We start from the raw sequence: 20,408 nt of genomic DNA on the forward strand, positions 1-20,408 counted from the left end.
AATTGTGTACAATTAATTCTGTAGCGGTTATCCTTTAACCCAAATTGAGAAATAAAGATATGTCTAAATCTATTGTCTTTTGCGACAACTTTCGTGTTGCGGCCAACTCCACCAGTCCTCTGCCACCAGTCACGAGTCCGGAGGACTTGACGTAATGCAACCATGGATTACGAGTGCGTTTGCTGTTAAATATAGGCATGCAAGACGTGTAAACACTTTTCGGGGGATGGGCTTCCTGTTCAGTGGAGTTTAGGTATAGAAATTGTGGATTAAATACTTGTTTTCTAACTTTATTGCGAGATGTGCCAGAAGAGGAACGAGCAGGCGTGACAAGAACATTAGCCACGTTTCACGCACGCCAGCCAGGGTTGTGCTATGTTTTGACGTTATCTACTGTGCCCCGCCAAATGGAATCTACAAGATCTAACATTTATAATTACCGCTAAACTAAGTAGCAAATATCTTGCCTTCAAACAGCTGCTACTTTACGACAGATTTTCTTACCTTTTATGCCTATAGGAATGCGTTGACATATAGTTAGCAAGCGAACTAGCTGAGAAAGGCAACAAAGTGGACCAGATTTTGACCAGGACAAAGAAAAAGACAATGATATTAAGGCAAAGCAGTATTTATTTTGAGCTATTACATAAATATTTTGACTCCTTTTGCAGTAAATATAACTAATAATTTCACATACATATTCGACTCAAACTCCACAAACAGTACAACTGGGCTGCCTGTGGCAAAAATTCCCGAAGTTGGTTATGATTTAGACAGTATGAAAGTACAGTTAATGACAGAGCGTGAAAGTTAAAAACTTTAGGATTTCTTTTATGTTTTCCTTTTACATCAACAAATTTAAAGTTAAAAATTTAGTTTTGAACCCAAAGAACAGTAATAAAAGTTTCAAAAAAATCCTCAAACACTTCAAAAGATCTGCAGCAATAGGCCACATTCGTATTCTCGGAGTCGGACTGGAACTAGCTTGCAGTGGAGGCTCATTCATTTGGAGACTCCCAGCATTAGCCTCAGTTGCAAGCTAGTTCCAGTCCATTATCAAGAATACGAAAATGGTATATTTGCAGTTACTCTTCATCACAAAATTTGACGCCTAATATATTCAATTGAACTACCCGTTACCGTAATAACCATTCTCGAATTCTCGGTATTGGACTGGAACTAGCTTGCAACTGAGGCTAATGCAGGGAGTCCTTTCAAATGCAAATGACAATCATATCTTTAGAATGATATTCTCCCGCATGAGCCTCTATTGCATGCTAGTTCCAGTCCAATACCGAGAATACGAAAATGGTCTATTACGTTGCGTGAGAAATGCTTGTTTCGTTTAAAATTGCGAATCTGCACAAGTGGTTCTCTAATTGTCGGCTGTTCGCTGATAGACCACTACCGTTATTGTGCTCTCCTTTTCGTTTATAAGGAAAACAATTCATTATGTTTGACTTAAAAATACCTCAAATTGTACGTGAGCGAGGGTCAACTCACGGAAAATTGGCCGGGCACGTGATCCAATTGTTAAATAGTCTGTAACAATTATAAGCTGTCTTTTTATCATATTCTAAATGGCATCCACAAAGATGCTGTAGCTTTAAGCTTATTTTGTAAACAATTTTTTGTGCTCTCCTTTTCGTTGATAAGGAAAACAATTAATTATGTTTGGCTTAAAAATACCTCAAATTGTACGTCAGCGAGGGTCAACTCACGGAAAATTGGCCGGGCACGTGATCCAATTGTTAAATAGTCTGCAACAATTATAAGCTGTGTTTTTATCATTTTCTAAATGGCATCCACAAAGAAGTTGTGGCTTTAAGCTTATTTAGCAAACAAATTTTCAATATAGTTCAAGACGCAATTTTATCAAGTGTGAATCAATAACCACAAGTGGCTCGGCTTATCCAGATTGTAGTTAGTAAAATTTAGCTTCCTCCAGTAGTTGTGGCTTAAGATTCCCCATGTGATTTTAAATTCAGAGTCCCAAGGCCTATTAATCATCCTTCTTGGAAGATGCTTCCTCTGCCGTTCTGACAACACAATGCCGAGGAAACCAGCCCTTTTCTTTGCCGACGACTTCATCTGTGTTTTCTGTACACAAACACCATAAAATAAAGTTCAGAATTAAGTCAGCTTCATCACTCAAGAGAAATTAGCACATATATGTACAACTTGGAAAAAGGATCGGTGTGCCAGAGGAGAACTTAAAATACTCAATTTGATGTGGCAGTTGAAATTGTTCCCATAAACACTTATTTATACGAAACTGTCCCAGCTACTGTCTACTTTCACTGCAGCTGCATTTCCGCTGTTGATCTTTCAGGGTACAAAATTGGAGCCGAGTCCGACCCCAGTCACGTCTAAATAAATGTACAGCCAAGGCAGCTATTTCTTTTGCCGTTGGCATAGCTGCTCTGTTACCGGGCAAAACGCGCGTGGACCGTGGTCAAGCCAATGACGACAGACGTATTGATTTTGCTGTCAATCGGAGGTAACCGCGCACGTGAACTTGGTTCGCGACTTTTCCCCGCGCTTTGAAGGTTGTAATGCAAGATGTGATTGGTTCATCACGGTGTTTAGGTGCATTGTGATTGGCCAGATTTGATTACTGTCACTATTTATGGTTAAACGAGAAAACTTACCGGCAGATGGTGAATTAGAGCGTAACTTTTCACCATAAAGCCATCGCCTGTCAACAAAACAGAATTTACAATGAACTTGAAGACGGAGAGCAGGAGAGATGACATGAAGGACTTCGAAGCTTCACGCAATTAATGCTCAGCTGGCGAGGGGTAATAAGCTGGGATATTCTTTGTCGCTTCATGATTTGTTAACTAAGCTTACCAGAGAAATCATAACGAAAGGTGTATCTTGAAAAATGTGAACCTAAATTTCTCAATTTTCGTCTTTATCTTCTTTGTTACTCTTGTTGGTGTATTAAGTCCTTAGAGTTTATTTCAGGAGAAAGTTAAGGTCATTCCACTGAACCAGAACCTGCACTGAGATTTTTGTGAAACTTTGCCTATTGATTGTTTATATTATAGCAACTTAAATTTTGAAATAAAAATGAGGGGTCCCCATGTTCGTTTAGGAGCAACAGCACCTTGTTTATACCCAATAAATCCTTATAATAGCACCATGATTGTAGTCATGATTGCTTACTAAATTCACATTTCCGACGACTGTTTTTTGTTCTACACTGAGAATTGGTTCATATTTATTTGACACAGAGAAATTTATTACTCAATTCAAAACAACACAAAAAAATGATAGGTCACCATACTCGTTTGCGAGAAAATGACGATTTACCTCTATGGCGAGCTCCAGTCGTCAAGAAAAAGCCGCCATTTTTTAATGCGCACGCGCTAATTACGCGTAAAATTATGCGCAGTAGGGATGCGCAATGCAATACTAGGGAATGACCTTAATTGACTTAATATGCAGGGGCTTCATGAACGTTTTCACTAAGAAGGCAAATGGTTTTCAGACAGGCAAAGCTGTTCGAGCTGAACTTTCTTACAAAAAACTCTCCTCTAGATGGCCAAAGAAAGCAGGCAAAATCTTCCTCACAGCCGCGCAATTTTCTCGGTGACTAGCCCTTATTGAAAGTTGCATAAGTGATGGTCCAAAGCAATCTATGTGTGCCACTAGGAGTTACTATGCTGTATTGCCACCGCAAAAGCCATGATTTTTGAGCTGTTTTAGTTTGTAAATGGACACCATTTTACCATATTGCTCTAAAATTAGGTACAATAAACCATAAAAAAGAACGTATTTTGATAAACGTCTTTTCATTCAGCCAGGTTTTCACCTTCAAATGAAACAGAGAGCTACAGAACTAAGAATACACGATTTATTACTAATTAAACAGACCGAAACTGAATGAGAAGGAAGACGACAATCTTAATAATAACTTTATTTAAGTGTCAAATTTATTTAGCTCCTGTAAATGTGCTAATTGGGGACACTGTAAATAAATAAACAAATATTTCAAATATAACATAAACTATTAAGAATCCTAACTGGTAGGAGGCTGACCAGTTGGCTATTTACACAATGCGGTCAAAGAGTTGAACTCGGGACTACCGAGAACAAATCCAGACAGCGGTAGGGCGGAGGATTTGAACCAGGGACCTCCAGGTTTCAAATCCAGCGCCCTAAACCACTCGGCCACGCCGCCTCCAAAATCTTGGTCTAAAGCAGAGTCAGGAATCGAAGAACCGGGTGTCCTGGTAGCACACCCCACCAAAAAATTAAGCAAAGAGTACCTCCCCTTGAAGTGAGACTTAACATTGTTAAGGCAATATGCAATCAGTGAAATAAACTCTGAAAAGTAGAGGATTAATTCTAAACTAATTTGGAGTGTTAGAACTCAAGCGAACTTGACAATTGGATCAATGTTGTTTTCAGTTTTCAGCTCGAATCTCGCCGAGCTCAAAGAACTATTTCTTAATTTCCGTTGTGGTCCAATTTCCCTTCCGCCCAGAAGGAAATACTTGGGTTTTCTGCTTGGGTTGATTTCCCTCACTTCAAATTACTTAACGCCTAGTCCACACTACTCCGGAGAAATTTTAAAACGGCGTTTCCACTCTGAGAACGCATCAAATACTTTCCGTCCACACTACGCTGGAGAAATTTGAAAACGTAGCAATCGCCAGTCATTTTGGGTTTGTTTAACGTCAAAGTTTTCGAAAAACCCCCCGTTTCCGTCCACACTAAAACGTTAAGCCTGCGTTTCCAAATTCCTCCAGTTTGAAGAGTGTTTTCGAAAAGCTCCGTTTTCGTGACGGATTAGTGTGGACGGTAGGTCTTACCGCAGAAATAAAGCTCCGTTTTCAAATTTCTCCGGCGTCTTGTGAACGGGGCCTAAGATTCCATCTTTCAATGACGGTACTACATGGCAACATTGCATTCACAATTATACAATGAAACAAACGTACGCTCTCCATCGTGTCACTAAGACAATTTCTCCAAGGTGTAGCTTCATGCGAGGCTCTTCTGACCATGGAGTCGATATGCATGTCCTAAGTCCTTCACGCCAAGCTATTATGCTTCCATTATAGAATTTTATCACCGAACAACAAATCTAAACACAATGGGAAACAAACTGAGTTCATTTATTATGGGTAGTGAAACCTCAAAATTACATCGTGCACTTAAGACAAAAACTGACCACAGAAATTCACTTGATTGCCCTAATGACACACAGAGAAAAAACAGTCAATTAGCAAAACAGAACATTAGCCTCCCCCCAAAGCAATCTCAGGTCTTTTTGTCATCTCGTCTACCTCGTCAGGACCAAGATCCGGCTGAGACCCAGCAAGTATGTCAACATCAAAAAGTTCAAGCCCAGGTTTAACACGGACAGACTGAAGGACACAAGAACAAGACGGATGTACTACGAGGCACGAGGAGGAGGTTAGAGGAGAACAGAGAAGCGGAGAGAGAAGAGATGGAGGAGTTGTGGGAGACACAGAGGAAGGCATACGTGGAGTCAGCGGAGGAGGTCCTTGGGTTCCGCAAAGGCAAGAGTAAGCCCTGGATCAGCCAAAGAGGATACGGAACAGGATCAGGGAACAGTAAAGGCAGAACGATAAGGAGGTGAAGGGCAGCGTGAGAGAGGATAAGAGGAAGTGGATGACAGAGAAGGCCCAAGCAGCACAGACAGCAGCAGAGAACGGGAGAGCTAAGGGGCTGTATGACAACACCAGACAACCGAGCAGCAGGGGGCCGAGGAAGACGGAGGCAATAACCAAGAAGGATGGGAAACTTCTCAGACTGAGAGTGAGAGACAGCATGGTGGAGGAAGTGGACAGTTTCACCTACCTGGGGGCGCAGGTGACGAAGGACGGAGGAGCAACATTGGGCATCAATAAGAGGACAGTGCTGTTGTATGCAAGCTTCAACAGGCTCAACAAGATCTGGCGCGCAAAACACATCAGCAGGAAGACAAAGGCAACGCTTTTCAAGACGCTAGTGCTTCCAGTGCTTCTCTGCGGCTGTGAAACGTGGAAAATGACAAAGGGAGAAGAAAAGAAGCTTGACATCCTCCAGACCAAGTGCCTCACAAGAATCTTCTGCATCAGATGGCAGCAGCATGTGCCAAATAAGGAAGTGCTGGAGAAAGCGAGAGCAGATCCAAGAAGTGAGGAGGTGATAAGGAAGAGGTGGTGCTGGATTGCACATGTCCTGAGGAAAGAAGTGAAAAACGCCTGTGCTGTTGCCCTGGGATGGAAGCCGGAGGGAAAGAAAAGCAGAGGCAGACCCAAAACTACGTACCTGGCGTCGCACTGTAGAGAAGGAGACAGACAGGTCTACAAGGATGGAACACATGAATAAGAGCAAGACAGGCAGCAAATAACTCCCAGCAGTGGAGGGAAGATGTCTGGGCCTTGTGCGCCTCCTGGCGCGAAGAGGTTTAACTAACTTTAACTTCAGGTCTCTTTGTCATACGGGAAGAGGCAAGAATGTCTCAAATATATTAACTCCGAGGCGTGATCCGTACTGACTGCTCCACTAAAAGATGATGTTTATAAATTTTATTGAAATTCTTATATTCTAATTAGCAGCTGTGATTTTAAATTGTAATTCGTAATAATTCTTGTATTGTCTTTTAATTGTAATTAGTAATTGTAATTTTATGGAATGATTTTACTTATCTTTTTAAATTTTGCTTTCCACACGGCCCCACAAGCTTGCAACTTTAATCCTCACCGTGTTTTTGAGCAGCTTTCGATGGGTTCACAACTTGGTCAGGGGACTCTTTACAACTAACATTGGCAGCCTACGTGTAGCCGTACCCAGTCCTCGTAAGAAGGGGACATCTATGCGTAGGGCTGCACATTTGGTAATTTATGGTGTCAAATCTCATTGAAGCCTTTACTTCCTTTTGCAAGCTTTCCTTGCCACTATGACTAAATTATTGTAAGATCCTCACTCTTCAAACAAATTCAGTTTGCCCATTAAATGTTCATCTCAAATGGCGTGATTTCAGTTGAAATTTTAACTTACCGTTCTTTCTCTTTTTAATTTCTTTTGCTGTAATTGTTCCCTCTGGTAAAAGCAATGAAAAACAATAACAACAAAAAATCACACCACACATTATACAGTCAAATCTCTCAACTATGGGGACAAAGGAAAGTGGCTGTTGTAGAAACTCGAAAGCTTTGCTACTTTGGCTGTTGCACACTGACTCAAATTGAACATATAGCTGTATAATCTCTATCATTACGTTTTCTATAGTTTTTTATGTCTTACCTTTCTTTTGTACCTGAATAGTGTGAATAAAAGATTGTTGTGTTGTTGTAGAGAAGTGGATGTTATGGGGAGTTAGAGGTTTAATATTAGACCTTTTTCGCAAGTGCGACATTTTTATCTTTAAAAAATGCTAATTGTAGCATGTAAATAAATAGGCGTGATCAAAATATATCAATAAAAACAGAAACCAAACAGAAACAGAGAGCAGCTATTCGCAGTATGGATCAAGTTTCATGACCTTTTACAATATAACATGGGGTTTTGTATTCACCGTTTGCCAGTCGTTCATGAACTGGACGTTGTCAACAGTTTGTTCTAACAGCTGGGATACACACATACATTGATTTCTTAGTTTTTAATAAAACGGTACAAAATGAGAGTGCCCGCACAACTTTAAGGATGATGTGGTTTCTATGCTTCAATTTTCATGGGTACGCTTACTTTAAAAGAGGCATTTATCACTGGGAGGTGGCATAATCAAGGAGATATGATGTGCACATGTATGTACATTGAAAGTGACAAAGAGAAAATACATTAACATACTGTGAGAGTGTACTGATCGCATCCATCAATAACAGGCCACGTGATTCCATCCCCAACATAATCTTTCCTTAGTGTTATGACCTAAAACACAAGTGTAAATATTATGGAACTGCACAAGGGATCACAGTCAGCTTTGTAGCATTTTCTACATTAAAAATAGTAACAAAAATGTGGGTCAATTATGCCTCAGGGACAATTTTGCTTTCAAGAATCAATTGACACACATCACATTAGAGCAGTTTTCAGTTGAGTGTTGTAAAACCAAAACCACATTAATCACTCCCTGGCCAATCACAAATGACACAGACAATACAGTCAACTAATCAAAACTTGAATAAGTATTTACACGTTGTTAATGTAAAGCACAGGAAAACATGTGTGAAGTCACTATAATTTGATGTGGTTTTACTTCTGATTGGTTGAAAAAGTGGTGTGAGTTCTTTATGCTGATCATGTAGCGTAGTAAGTACAAAACCAATATTTCTTTTTGACACTCAGACGAAAACTGCTGTATGTAATAGCTCAATTGTAAAGCATGTAAAGAAAGTCCTGTCAGATGACCCAGGACTAGTGGATTTTCTAGTTGGGCTGGTAGATTCTGTACGTAGCCTGCCCAATGGGAAAAAGTTATAATAAGTTTCTTGGGAAAATGTTTGAGCAAATTTAAATTACAGAAGAAATGAGAGAAAGAAACTTTTTGGGAGCTAGTGAGAATGACTTTAATCTAGTACATCACAATAGACCAATTTGATATATTAAAATTCAGCTAAAACAATAGACCTCAGTGCGAGGCTCTGGGGAATAACTACAGAGTTTGTGGGGTTTATTCCCCAGGGCCTTGTGCTGAGGTCTATTGTGTTATTCTGAATTTTAATATATGGAAAATTGGTCTGTTAGAGCTTGCCGAAGGGCAAGCCAGAAAATTTGTTTTCTTTGCACCCTGTTATTCATTTAATGTTGTAACAATTCTAAAATCCCCCAGATGTACATCCATCAGGTATGTAGAGCTCCACTAGCATGGACGCCACTGATTTAACAGTGAAGATAAGGATCTCTACCTGCTTGAAATTTTCTTTCCAACCAAAGTCATAAGGGTATGTAAATGTTTTTCCATCAGGGTGGGGTCTGTTGGCCTAAAATAGGAAGACAATACACCTAGGTCAAGCCTGCACAAGTGACCACATAGACTACAGCTTGCCATGTTATTCAATGCTAATGGAGATTTGACATCAAACAATCAAACCACTCTCGATGATTTTATTACGATTGAGTTGAATACCTCCATTTGATGAAGCAAAAAGAAAAAAGTCTTAAAAGTGTTGACTAGCTAATTTTTGCTCTAACTTGCTCCTTTACCTTTCTCACTTGAGGAACTACTAAAGAGAAAAACTAAAAGGATATTTTCCTTAAAGTAGGTAATGTTAGTATTCATTGAACAGCTGTCATTCCAGCCACAATGTAAAAATGTTAAGTAACTTAATCCAAAAAGATCAACTGCAAATTACATGTAGTGTAATAGTAATAGTAATAGTAATAGTAATAGTAATAGTAATAGTAATAGTAACAGTAACAGTGACAGTGACAGTGACAGTGACAGTCATAGTAATAGTAATAGTAATAATAGTAATAGTAATAGCAATAGCAATAGCAATAGTAATAGCAATAGCAATAGCAATAGCAATAGTAATAGCAATAGCAATAGCAATAGTAATAGTAATAGCAATAGCAATAGCAATAGTAATAGTAATAGTAATAATAGTAACAGAAATAGTAATAGCAATAGCAATAGCAATAGTAATAGTAATAGTAATAGTAATAGTAATAGTAATAGTAATAGTAATAGTAATAGTAATAGTAATAGTAATAGTAATAGTAATAGTAATAGTAATAGTAATAGTAATAGTAATAGTAATAGTAATAGTAATAGTAATAGTAATAGTAATAGTAATACACGTAGTAATAGTAATAGTAATGGTAATAGTTAATAGTAATAGTTAATAGTAATAGTAATAGTTAAACACTTAAAAGGCCAAAGGCTAACAAACTTGTGGCCCTCAGAAAATAAAACTATGAATACAAATATATAAATAAATATAATAAAAGTTAAAAACCTAAAATTTTGAGAGATGCGAGTATATTAATTTCAATAAGATTAAAAACTTAAATTTAAGTGTCTGAATTTCAGTACATTAGATGTCCTAAATAGTGAAATCAATGTAAAGTAAACAGCTTATCAGACCTTTTCAACTATCCATGCTTCTATTGCTGTCTGGTTTGTTAATATTCCCTTGATCTGAAACAGAGAGAGGGATTTGTTAATAAATAAACTTGCACATCATTAATAAATTATAACTAAAAACAAAACCTTGAAAAGGGGTGGAAAATGGTAGCTGTGAGACTTTGGGAGACAGCTGTGAGATTAGCGTGTTTCTTTGTGAGCCCGAGACCAAAACTTTTTCAATTTGAAGACCAAGACTATCTGGTCCTGGAAATTCAGCTAGAACACTATGTCATCATACAGCTGTATCCTACAACGAGCTAGCAGTTTTTCAAATACCAAAATGATGTGGCAGTATGTTTTGACTGTGATTCAGACAACTTAGGATGAACCTTTTCTTGGTGGAAATTTGAAAGATACATAATTAAAGTTCAATATATCAAGGGACTTCAAGACTTCCTTAGCATTCTCGTGAAAAAAAAAAAAAAAAAAACTGAGACTGCGATGCGCACATGAGCCGTGAAATTTGACTAAAATTTTGTAAGACCCAGAGTTTTTGAATGACCATTCATCACCCCTTTTGAACCCAGAGCTTGCGTAAGCAATGTATAGGGTTTTAGTGGTGACCAGCGCAGATAATGCGCCAAGTGGTACATGTATGCAATGATGTCCCTCTGTAAACTTTTTGGAGTAATGTCTCTTTCAATTTTGATGGTTGTTTGCACAAACAGTCAGTTTTTCCATATATTAAAAAGAAAAGAAGATATGAATTGTCTTGAAGATATGAATTTTATTCCCTCATGTCAAAATTCATATCTTTGTATTGCCATGTCATATACTCTATTTACTAACTACAGAATATAATGAACACCACTGGCTTTGCGTATCACTTGCTTGTGACTTGCTGATTGCCAATCTCCGCAGAGGTTCAAAACGTTTGTTACAGAAAGTGGCTGTGTGAGGTGAGTGCAGGTACAAAGTTGGAAGGATCATTCATGTGGCCTTACAACATCACTTTCACATAGCCTTACACCTGCATTCATATCACTAAGTGGATTCTCCCCACCTGAAAAAACCACTTTGAGCCTCTCCAGAGAAAGTGTCTAATACCCTCCATACTTTGTTGCCAACAAGTTATTATAATTCTTGACTAGCACATTCTGAGAACATGTAACTATAAAACTTTGTGTGCAGGATAAAATCTTGAATGTATAATTTATGCCAGAATCAATCTGCACCTGGTAATAGAGAAGAATGCCAACTGCTATCGTGACACCCAGTGACAAACCAATGCAGAACAGAACAAGTATCACATGATAGAATGTGAATGAAACAACTGCATTACGTTGGAACACAATACGTCGATAAGGACTGCCAGACATCTAAATTTGTTGAGAAAGAAATGAACAGAGTTATTGGAGAAAAGAATAATTACAGGTAGGACATGTTCTGGGATATCAAATGTCAATTGTCAGAAGCAAGTAGTTTCAAAAAGTGTACCAAGCTATGTATTTACACATGAAAACAATGCAACAAATTTAAATTTCACAGATTTAGAAAAGTGTTCATGTGATGACGAATTCCATGATTGTGTGATGAGTGTTTGACTGTTTGTTTGCAAGTTCGTTGAGTTCCACACTTTTTAGCAAGATAAAATTCAGGATATGTTACAGAGAAGAGCTTGACAGATGCAAAATCCATCGCATGGATAAGATTTGCTTCGAACTGGCCACTTTGTGCTGTGCCGCAAACTGTGGCCTGGAGATGTTTGTCATCACATGATCACTTTTGAGAATCTGTGGCTGAAACCAATGGTGCGTATAACAGCCTGAAAAAAAGCCCTCTCAACAGATGCCTGGGATCAATAGTATTATATGTACCTATATCTTGATTCCCAAACATCTAACATCACTTACAATAGACTATTTTTTCTAAAATTTCAGGTTTGTATTTTATACATTAGGCAATAAACATGTACTTGTCTTACCAAATAAAATTGCTGTAGGAAACATGATATTAAAATAACAGTGGTGTGTGTACATCCAATGGGAACGAAGAATAAGAACAACGTAAATGCTCTGTGATTCAAATGACCCACGCAGTTATTTATCCATGGACAGTGATGATCCATTTTCATAACACACCTGCAAATGAGAGTTTTAGTGTTAAGGTTACTTCCCACCTTCACAGGTGTCTTTTGGGAAAAATTCGTACGTGCACCAGTTTCAATAAAATCCCAACAAACTATATATCAGAGGAAAGCTTAATAAATGTAGTTTACGATAAAAATACAATTTAAGGGAGTTTTTCTTTTAAAAAGTGTCAGGAGCTGGTAACGCATGAAATGGCCAAGGGTTCTTCTACTGAATTTATTGGGTATCAAATGCTGCCACACGAGCAAAATGGCTGCACAGTATCATTCACAAGGCATCAGTCAACAAAAGTGTGTCAGGCTTTTTTGATATTCTTATTGGTTGTCTAGATAATCGCATCTTAAGTTGGAGTAGCCTAAAATATGCAAGACGTGTTGAGCAAATGGATGCCACGTGAAAAATATGTTAAATATCCAAATTTCCCAACACACAGTTTTCATTTCTCATTATCCCTCGAACGTTCTGACTGACAAAATTTCACAAAAATCCATCAAATCTGCTTACCTAATAAATTCACTTAAACTCGATGTATTCCTCCCAAAATCAAATGTGAGATTTTAGCTCGTAAAGGTTCGTAAACAACGCGTGCCACACCAGGAGATTATCGCGCCTTATGAAACCGCAAACCAGTGGAACAATAGGACCTCTTAGCGTCAATGACAGTGGATCGCGATTTCCCGCGAAAAGCATCGCATTGTACCATGTTTTTTATTTTGCTGTTGCATTGAAGGGAAAGACACTAAAACAGACAAAGTAGCCAAAGGCAAAAGAACAAATGCGCGATATCAACAATACCAAATAACATGAAATACGTGCTCCAAGATGGGCGTTTGCCACAAACATTTCCACTGGCGGTTTTGTCCATTTAAGCAATTATCACGCCTTCCTGGTTTATTAACTTTATTTGAAACTAAGTTTTTTCTAAATAAATCAGCTGCTTTTTTGAGATTTTTAAAATTTTTCTTTAAATTGTAAACTTTAGATAAAATGACTGACTTAAATTTTGTCAAGTAAAAGTCTTAGAAAAAACAATTTGAAGGTGGGTAGTAACCTAAAATTGACAGTTAGCTTCAGTGCATATAGAACATTTCGTACGATTTACAAACAAATGTTTGAAGTTATAGTACTGTAGTTTCCTAACCACTGAGCTATGGAGAGACTCACTTGATCTTATCTGGCGAGTGAACACTATGATGGATAGAGAAGAGATTTGCATGAAGCCTTAAATTGAGGTTCTTGGTACAGGAAAAAAAATCCCTCCAAAATTACATCAGTTTGCTGATAAAAGTTGCATACAGAGTGGGGTAAATTATATGCAAGTATGCATACTCACTCTTGAGTTATGAATACATAATTACTACTAAACCAGATCATAAATTAAATTAATTATTGTTTCTGACATTGTTTTAAGTACATTTTATGAATGTTAAATGTTTGATTGAGTTATTCACTTTCTTCAGCTTGTTTATAAATTTGTTCTGTTTTTGCTTGTTTGTACCTGTACATAATGCTTTTTCTTTGAAGTAAAAAATGATAAAAAATATATACATTAAAATAGAAATTAAAAGATATTTAATTACCGTTTACATTTGCTGCAGTGATGTGCTCTTGGTGCTTTGTAGCCATTGCACACAACACACTTTTGCAAAACGTCTTGCACTTCTTTGTCATCCTAGAAAAAAAGCAATGGTATGTACTGTACATGTATGTAACATCCAAGTTGTAAGAAATATTCTGTAGCTGTCTTGAGCATTGTGCATGACTTAATCAAAAATAATGGTGGCCAAAGATGACAGATTTACAGTTTTACAGTGTGTTTTACAAACTTTTCACAAACGGTTTCTTTAGTTTGTTCAAAATCCCCGAAGTTCGCTACAAACTTAGCAATTTCATTACGTCGTTGTCAATCATATCGCGAATTTGGAAATGAAGATGTGAATTTCATGTGCAGCGAAATTTGCAATTTGGAAAGTTTGAGTTGCTTGGCCCTCATTCCAGTTCTTGTCTTATTATCTTTGATTATGGCAGACTTGTCGAATTGGATGGTTACGTTAAGGGACAAAATGGACCAAAAAAACACATCTTCAGTTAATTTTATAAACACTCTCTGCAAATAAATTTACGAGTAAGCTTTAACTAAAACTTCTTACTTTGGATCAAGTCGATAAGATGTTTTCAAAGGAACTAAGCTTACCTTTAGGTGCTTGCTGATGTATCAAGTACTGTAGATTTCCTAAAGGAAGAATTGCCATTGCCAATTAGAGGGAAGAGAGCAGAGGGAAGAACAATCGATTGAACGTCTTAACCCAACCAAGAAAAGAATGCAGTCGAATGTGGAAATGTGCCAGGCAAATTGTAACAACGTGGTACTTGAATGAATTACTGCTTACACAGGCCGCGTGCAATTCATTTTTATTGTCAGAACTTAAACTTGGACTTGAATGGTGCCGTTTTCTCTTTTTAATCTTTTTACTCTCGCATTTGCATTTTCTCCGTCGGTAATCATCGTTTATTTCTGAAATGTAAATTATTTGAGAGGTACAGGGGAACTCCATCATCACAGACTGATGGCGTGATTTGTGTCTGGTTTTCAGTAGAAATGTAAATACAAATGTTAACAACACAACATCGAAATGTTCTGTGTTTTAGTGCTATTTCTAGAATGATGTATATCCTGAAAGAAAAACTCTTTTTTAAGTCAGATAAATTTTTTATGTACACATACACTGTAAAATACTTTTAAACCACTATGCATGGAAGTGACATGACATGAATTGTATGCTATTTTTAGGCAAGTGTCGGCAGTACACCTGGAGGTGCACAAGAATGGCAGAGTTGGAGGAGAGACAGCTCACGTGGCAGGAAGTGAAGCGCACTGCTCAAAATAGTGTCAGGTAGTGGGCACTAGTGGATGACCTATGTTCCAACAGGAATGAAGAGGATCGAGTGAGTGAGTGAGTGAGTGAGTGAGTGAGTCAGGGCACATCTGGGAAATTTTACAAAAGGACCAATGCACTTCACATTTTAGCAAAGTACAAATTACTGAAAACTAGTAATTCCATATCGACATAACCACAATGTCTGAAGAAATTCTGTGACATTCCAGACATGATTGTGCCCAGACCTTGGAAGATAGCCATGATCTCTGCTCGCAACGAATTTTGCAACTTCCCAACAACGTTAGGCGTGAAATTCACAACTTTGTTTCGAAGTTCACGATTTGATTGACAACTATGTAATGAAACTCCCCAGTTCAGAGCAAATTTCAGGAATTTCAAACAAGCTTCAAACAATGTTTGTCAAAAGTTTTGTGAAATGCACTGTAAGAGAAAGAGAGATATCATGAGTTAAATTATAGACGAACACGTTATCACAGTTTTAGAATTAGGCCATCTTAACGGGTACTGTATGTAGGCAACACACAAGAGAAATTAAAGTTTTTGTATGAGAATCTGATGGTAAACAATTTCTTTAAAGTCAATTCTCAACAATTTATGAATGGCAAAGTCAAGATGCTAAATTAAAGGATTGCATTGACAAAATTCGATAAAGGAGAGTAATTTTCAATAACTTTCTCTATGAGTTTCTTTTCTGTACAGTACATTTATTGTGGCATAAAGTTGTAAGCTGTGTGCAAGTTTGCTTTAAAAAATATATAGACAAATGTATGGGAAATTAAAAGCTTCAACTGGGCACTTTATAGCAAAGCTACATCCATCAACTTTAGTTAATGCAATCTTTTGCCTGATATCTTAACTTCACCATTCATAAATTGTTCAGAATTAAATTTTCACTAAAATTCAGTATTTGCCATGAAATTTCATACAAAAACTGTAATTTCTGACACTGTTGACTAACTGTCAACATGGCTTCCAGAACCGTGATAAGGTCTATTGAAATAGCAGGAGCTTTGACATCCACAGCACTGTTAAAGCAGTGGCCATGTTGTTTTGTTTAAACTTACCGCTCTCCAACCCAAAGGCAGATGGCCTGGCCCAAGGTAGATTGATTTCAGAAAGTAATTCATTATCAGAAACATCCAAGTAAGAAAAAAAGCCAAGTGAATCACGCTTGCAATGGACGTCCACGGAGGAAACCATAGTAAGGTGCAGTAAAGTCCACAAAGAAACAGCGTGATAATAATTGATAAGGCCACAAGGGGACCCCAGTGACAGATACCTCCGCTCATCATGAAACGAAATGAGCATCAAACAGACACCATGGAATACAACCAGAAATACAAACGCAAAACTCCCAAGTAACACGCAGTTCTGTCCTGTCCTCACAAGCGCGTGTCCTAATGTACTAGGCCTCCTTTTAGGAATACTTTTTCGAGAACTTTTGGCTAAACTCAAAAACTTTTCCGAAGCCCGGCCAAAACAGCAAGGCTCAACCAAGACATCCCGAGATTCATTTCGAGTTTGTCCTCGTCCCAGAGTGTCCCCCAGCGTCCTTCTTTCGGTGCGGAAATTCAAAATGGCGGTTGTTGGAGAGTGACGCAGTGTACGATCGAAATGGCGGGAATTCCTTCTGCTGAGGTAGCTTCCCAGGTGCCGTTCTATGATTTGTGTTCCTTGTTGGAAAAGATAGCAGTTACGTCAGGAACTGAAAAGAAGAAGAAGATTTTGGCCACGTTCGTCAGTTCTTGGAGGGATGCACACGGAAAACTCCATGGGGCTTCCAAAACAGTTGAGTATGGTCTTTCAATTTGTGGTCCCGTTAACTTTAAATTTCCTTAGTGGTGAAACGCATAGTTAGGGGAAATTTGTTTTTAAAGAGGATACCTATGATAATTTTGCACCCCTAGCTAGTAAGGCTAGTACAAGACGGTACACTGTATGCTGCAAAGACTTGCGGCTGAACACAGGAATTCCAGGAAGGAATTGCACTACTGCGCTAAAATGCGCTCTGGGTAGCATTATTACCAATTTTGTTGGCCTAAAAAGCACTCCAGTTAGTTTAAGCTAGATAAAAGAATTGTACCCTTCAAAATTTAATAGGTGCTATATGACAATTCTATGTAGCTGCATGTTTGCAAGAGATGTCTGCCACATAACTGCCACAAGGGGGGGAGCAACCTCTTTCCCAGGGTCTCTCATCTTTCCGCCCCCTGGAGTGAGTGAAGAGAGACCCTGGTTGGGTCTGGTCACGTGTCTCCCAGAATCTGGGAGATGACAATTAAATTATTGAGAGGATGGGCGGCCTAGTAGGAATTTTGTCTATACTTAGCCCACGGGAGTGCGGGATGTGTTGTCACCAAAGTAAACCAAGAACGATATGATGTTCTGCGGTAATGTCCGGCGCTAATATTCTGCAAACGCCGAGGAAAACACATCCATCATCTGATAGCGGAAATCCAAGTCGCTGAAGGTTGTATGGTTCAGTGAAGGACATTACAAATTGTAAAAATCTCCTCAAGAAGGTGAATGGAGAATGGCACACCGTGGCCAAAGCTGTGTATGGAAGATGTTTGACTCATCTTTACCTCAGAATGAAGTGTAGGTCTTGTTACCGGGGATTAAATAATTTTAGAGAATTCAGGGCCTTTTAAGGTTACAGTATACCTTCAGATCGGCAATTTTCTTCAAATTTGGATTTTTGGTTCAAAGTAATGGTCGAAGAGTAATCTCTAATTTCTGAAAACAAAATTGAAAAAAACGCGGGAATATATGGATACCACGAATTGGCTGGCTACTCAGATCCAAGCATTTTTCGTATTAGATGTAATTCTATTAAGTTATAAGTAAACATGGACCACGGAAAACTCTGTTTACCAGTTCGAAAAAGCGAAGAACGAATGAAAACACATCAATGAGTGAAGAAGCGAAAGTTGGCCTCGCGGATGAAGCTATAGCTATCGTATCAAGCAGGCAAAAAGATCGAGTCAAGAGTAGAGAAAGATTCTGTAAAAGTTTGGGAACTTGACAGCTATAACAGTGACGTGTACATTGACTCTTTTGTTGAGTCCGATACCGATGAATTGCCCAACTCATTGAGATCCATTGGAATATTATCCATGCACATTTGCTCCGCCGCGCTTTGTTTTGTTCAGTTTGTTCTCGTCGCCCAGCCACTCTAGCGTTCGTATCCTTTTTCGTCTTCCCCATTTTGCCAGACCAGCTTCAAGAAAAACCGAGCTACAGAAAAATTATCTCTCCGCCTTGAGCGCATTCCGAAACTCAAGGGTTTTTTCAAGATTCACCCGTAAATTTCATCGCGAGTTAATGGTAGTAAATTTTCCAAGCGCTGATTGGCTCAGTGATCTGAGAACCCAGTTGAAGGCGTTTGTGGGCAGAGTTTGTTTGCGAAGCAAGAGATTTTCCTTAGCGCTGTTTTCTCAAATAAATTTTTTCGCTTGAAGCAGACACTTTAAAGAGTTACAACTCAAAGGGGATTTGTTTGATTGCCCTCAAATTTGGACAGTAGCTAGATTAACATATAAAAAACAAAAACGTGTCTGCGAATTGTTTATTTCGAAATATTTTTTCTCCGAGAGCAATTTTTGTACGATCACTTCACATTTTTTAAGTCCTATTTTGAAAATGTTCTGTAACTTTTTACTGCAATTGAATGTGGCAAAACGCAGACATGCTTTTTTAGCGCTTTTTGTCCTGAAACCGGGGAAAAAAATAGATTGGTGAAAAACAAAATTCGCTTTGACTTGTAGCTTCCAAAAGGTGATTAGGACGCTCGCATTTAGTGGCCGTGAAAAAAATCGGCACTTCATTTTATTTCAAAATTTTTGGTATGGTTTGATAGCCAGCTCTATAAGCTTTAATTTGATATAGGGGTTTAGGTATCTACAGCTTAAACCGAACGCGCTACATCGCTTGGACGTGAGACACCCCTGAAGGTATACGGTAACCTTAATTGATCACTGAAAGCCAAAGTCACTTCGAAAGGAGCGAAAGGGTGAAAAGATTTATTGAAGTTTCACCGCGCCGTCAGCAACCCGAACTTTGCAGAGCACGAAGGATAGAACGGACTCGTCGCGGTATGCATTTCGCCGTCGTTGCTGATAAAATGGATTTATCTTCAACCAATAGGAGGCTAGAAAATGAAAAATATAATTTTTATTGTGTCGTTAATAAATTAGTGTACGGGACGCCAACGGTTCGAGAGAATTGTGCACATTTTCATTTAATTTTCGATCTCTCAACCTTTCTTTGCTTTAAGCGTGTTTCTGAGGGGCACTTTTTATGCTGTGTTATTAGATCAGAAATGGAAATTATAAGTAGAGCAAAGTCGCTTGATTGTGTTACAATATATTTTTAGAGGTCGTAGGTCTGCATGGTTTCCTGCTGTTAACTGCACATCACTTCTCAAAGTTTGACACCTCTGTAATTTGCCATGCCGTGCTTATACTTTGTTTAGGTTCATTTCTATTGCAAGATATGTTTTAAGGCTCTAAGTATTGGCTCTCCAGGGACAAAGATTAAAATATTCCGTGAACATATTGCTTTCTTGCATTCTATATTGTGATGCCGCAGGTGACGCCGGGCCTGACTATTTGATTAGAACTGTTTGCAAGGACAGTGCGTTGCACGAATATCATATTTATCTTCATCCAGCTTTTCTTCAGAGACTGCCGTAGCTTTACTTTGGGAAAGCTATACGTTTTCCTAGAGATGTTCTTATGTTTTTTGCATCAATTTGATCGAGTGCATTCAAAGGAGAAACAACAATTACTATGGGATGAAATTGTGCTGCCTGACGTCCACTGTTGAAATATGACTGACTTTCCATAAATCCAGTGGGTAGGACGGCAGCACTGAAAATCACGCCTGCTAAATTGCCTCAAGACAGACTTGCTTAACCTTAAGGTAAACGTTGGCACAGATATTATTCGAAATTTCACCCTGAAAGCTAAGTATTGATAAACGCGGCAGGTAATGTGGCAGTCGCAGCCCGCGACAAAGCTCAACGCGACAAACTGCTGATTACAGAGGACCCCTCCCTGATGTTCTCAATTGTCAAAGTGGCACGTGACCAGACCCAACCAGGGTCTCTCTTCGCTCGCTCCAGGGGGCGGTAAGATGAGAGACCCTGGGAACGAGGTTGGGGGGGGGAGGGGGGGCAGCAACATGGAGGCTGGTGAAATAATGATGAACAGCAAGACATGTTGAAATTCTGACAATGACTTGCAAACTCTCTGAATTGTGATTGTGACAATAAAAGGGAAGAAGTTTGAGGCTAGGAACAGCCCCCCCCCCCCCCCCCCCCGCCAC

General features: G+C 38.7%; 2 protein-coding genes across 2 annotated transcripts in view; one reads left to right on the plus strand and one right to left on the minus strand.

Moving 5' to 3' along the window:
- Positions 1 to 612: 612 nt before the first annotated feature.
- Positions 613 to 16,567, minus strand: LOC110050477 (palmitoyltransferase ZDHHC6-like). The gene is made up of 11 exons (XM_089271820.1): positions 16,145 to 16,567; positions 13,761 to 13,852; positions 12,015 to 12,171; positions 11,266 to 11,409; positions 10,049 to 10,102; positions 8,868 to 8,942; positions 7,810 to 7,890; positions 7,021 to 7,062; positions 4,950 to 5,095; positions 2,652 to 2,698; positions 613 to 2,100 (listed from the first exon to the last, which is right to left on the minus strand). The coding sequence occupies exons 1-11, from the start codon at positions 16,370 to 16,372 to the stop codon at positions 2,003 to 2,005; spliced, it is 1,164 nt and encodes a 387-aa protein (XP_089127946.1). The 5' UTR covers positions 16,373 to 16,567; the 3' UTR covers positions 613 to 2,002.
- A 55-nt stretch (positions 16,568 to 16,622) lies between these two features.
- LOC110050476 (DNA ligase 4-like) overlaps positions 16,623 to 20,408 on the plus strand; it is a 32,620-nt gene continuing 28,834 nt past the window's right edge. The window contains exon 1 of the mRNA XM_089271821.1: positions 16,623 to 16,868. Within this exon, the coding sequence (XP_089127947.1) occupies positions 16,695 to 16,868 (174 nt within the window). The 5' untranslated portion in view covers positions 16,623 to 16,694. The remainder of the gene's footprint in view (positions 16,869 to 20,408) is intronic.

This window comes from Orbicella faveolata, unplaced genomic scaffold (assembly GCF_042242905.1).
Source record: "Orbicella faveolata isolate gen_17 unplaced genomic scaffold, um_ofav_v1 contig_34, whole genome shotgun sequence".
Taxonomy (NCBI): Eukaryota; Metazoa; Cnidaria; class Anthozoa; order Scleractinia; family Merulinidae; genus Orbicella; species Orbicella faveolata.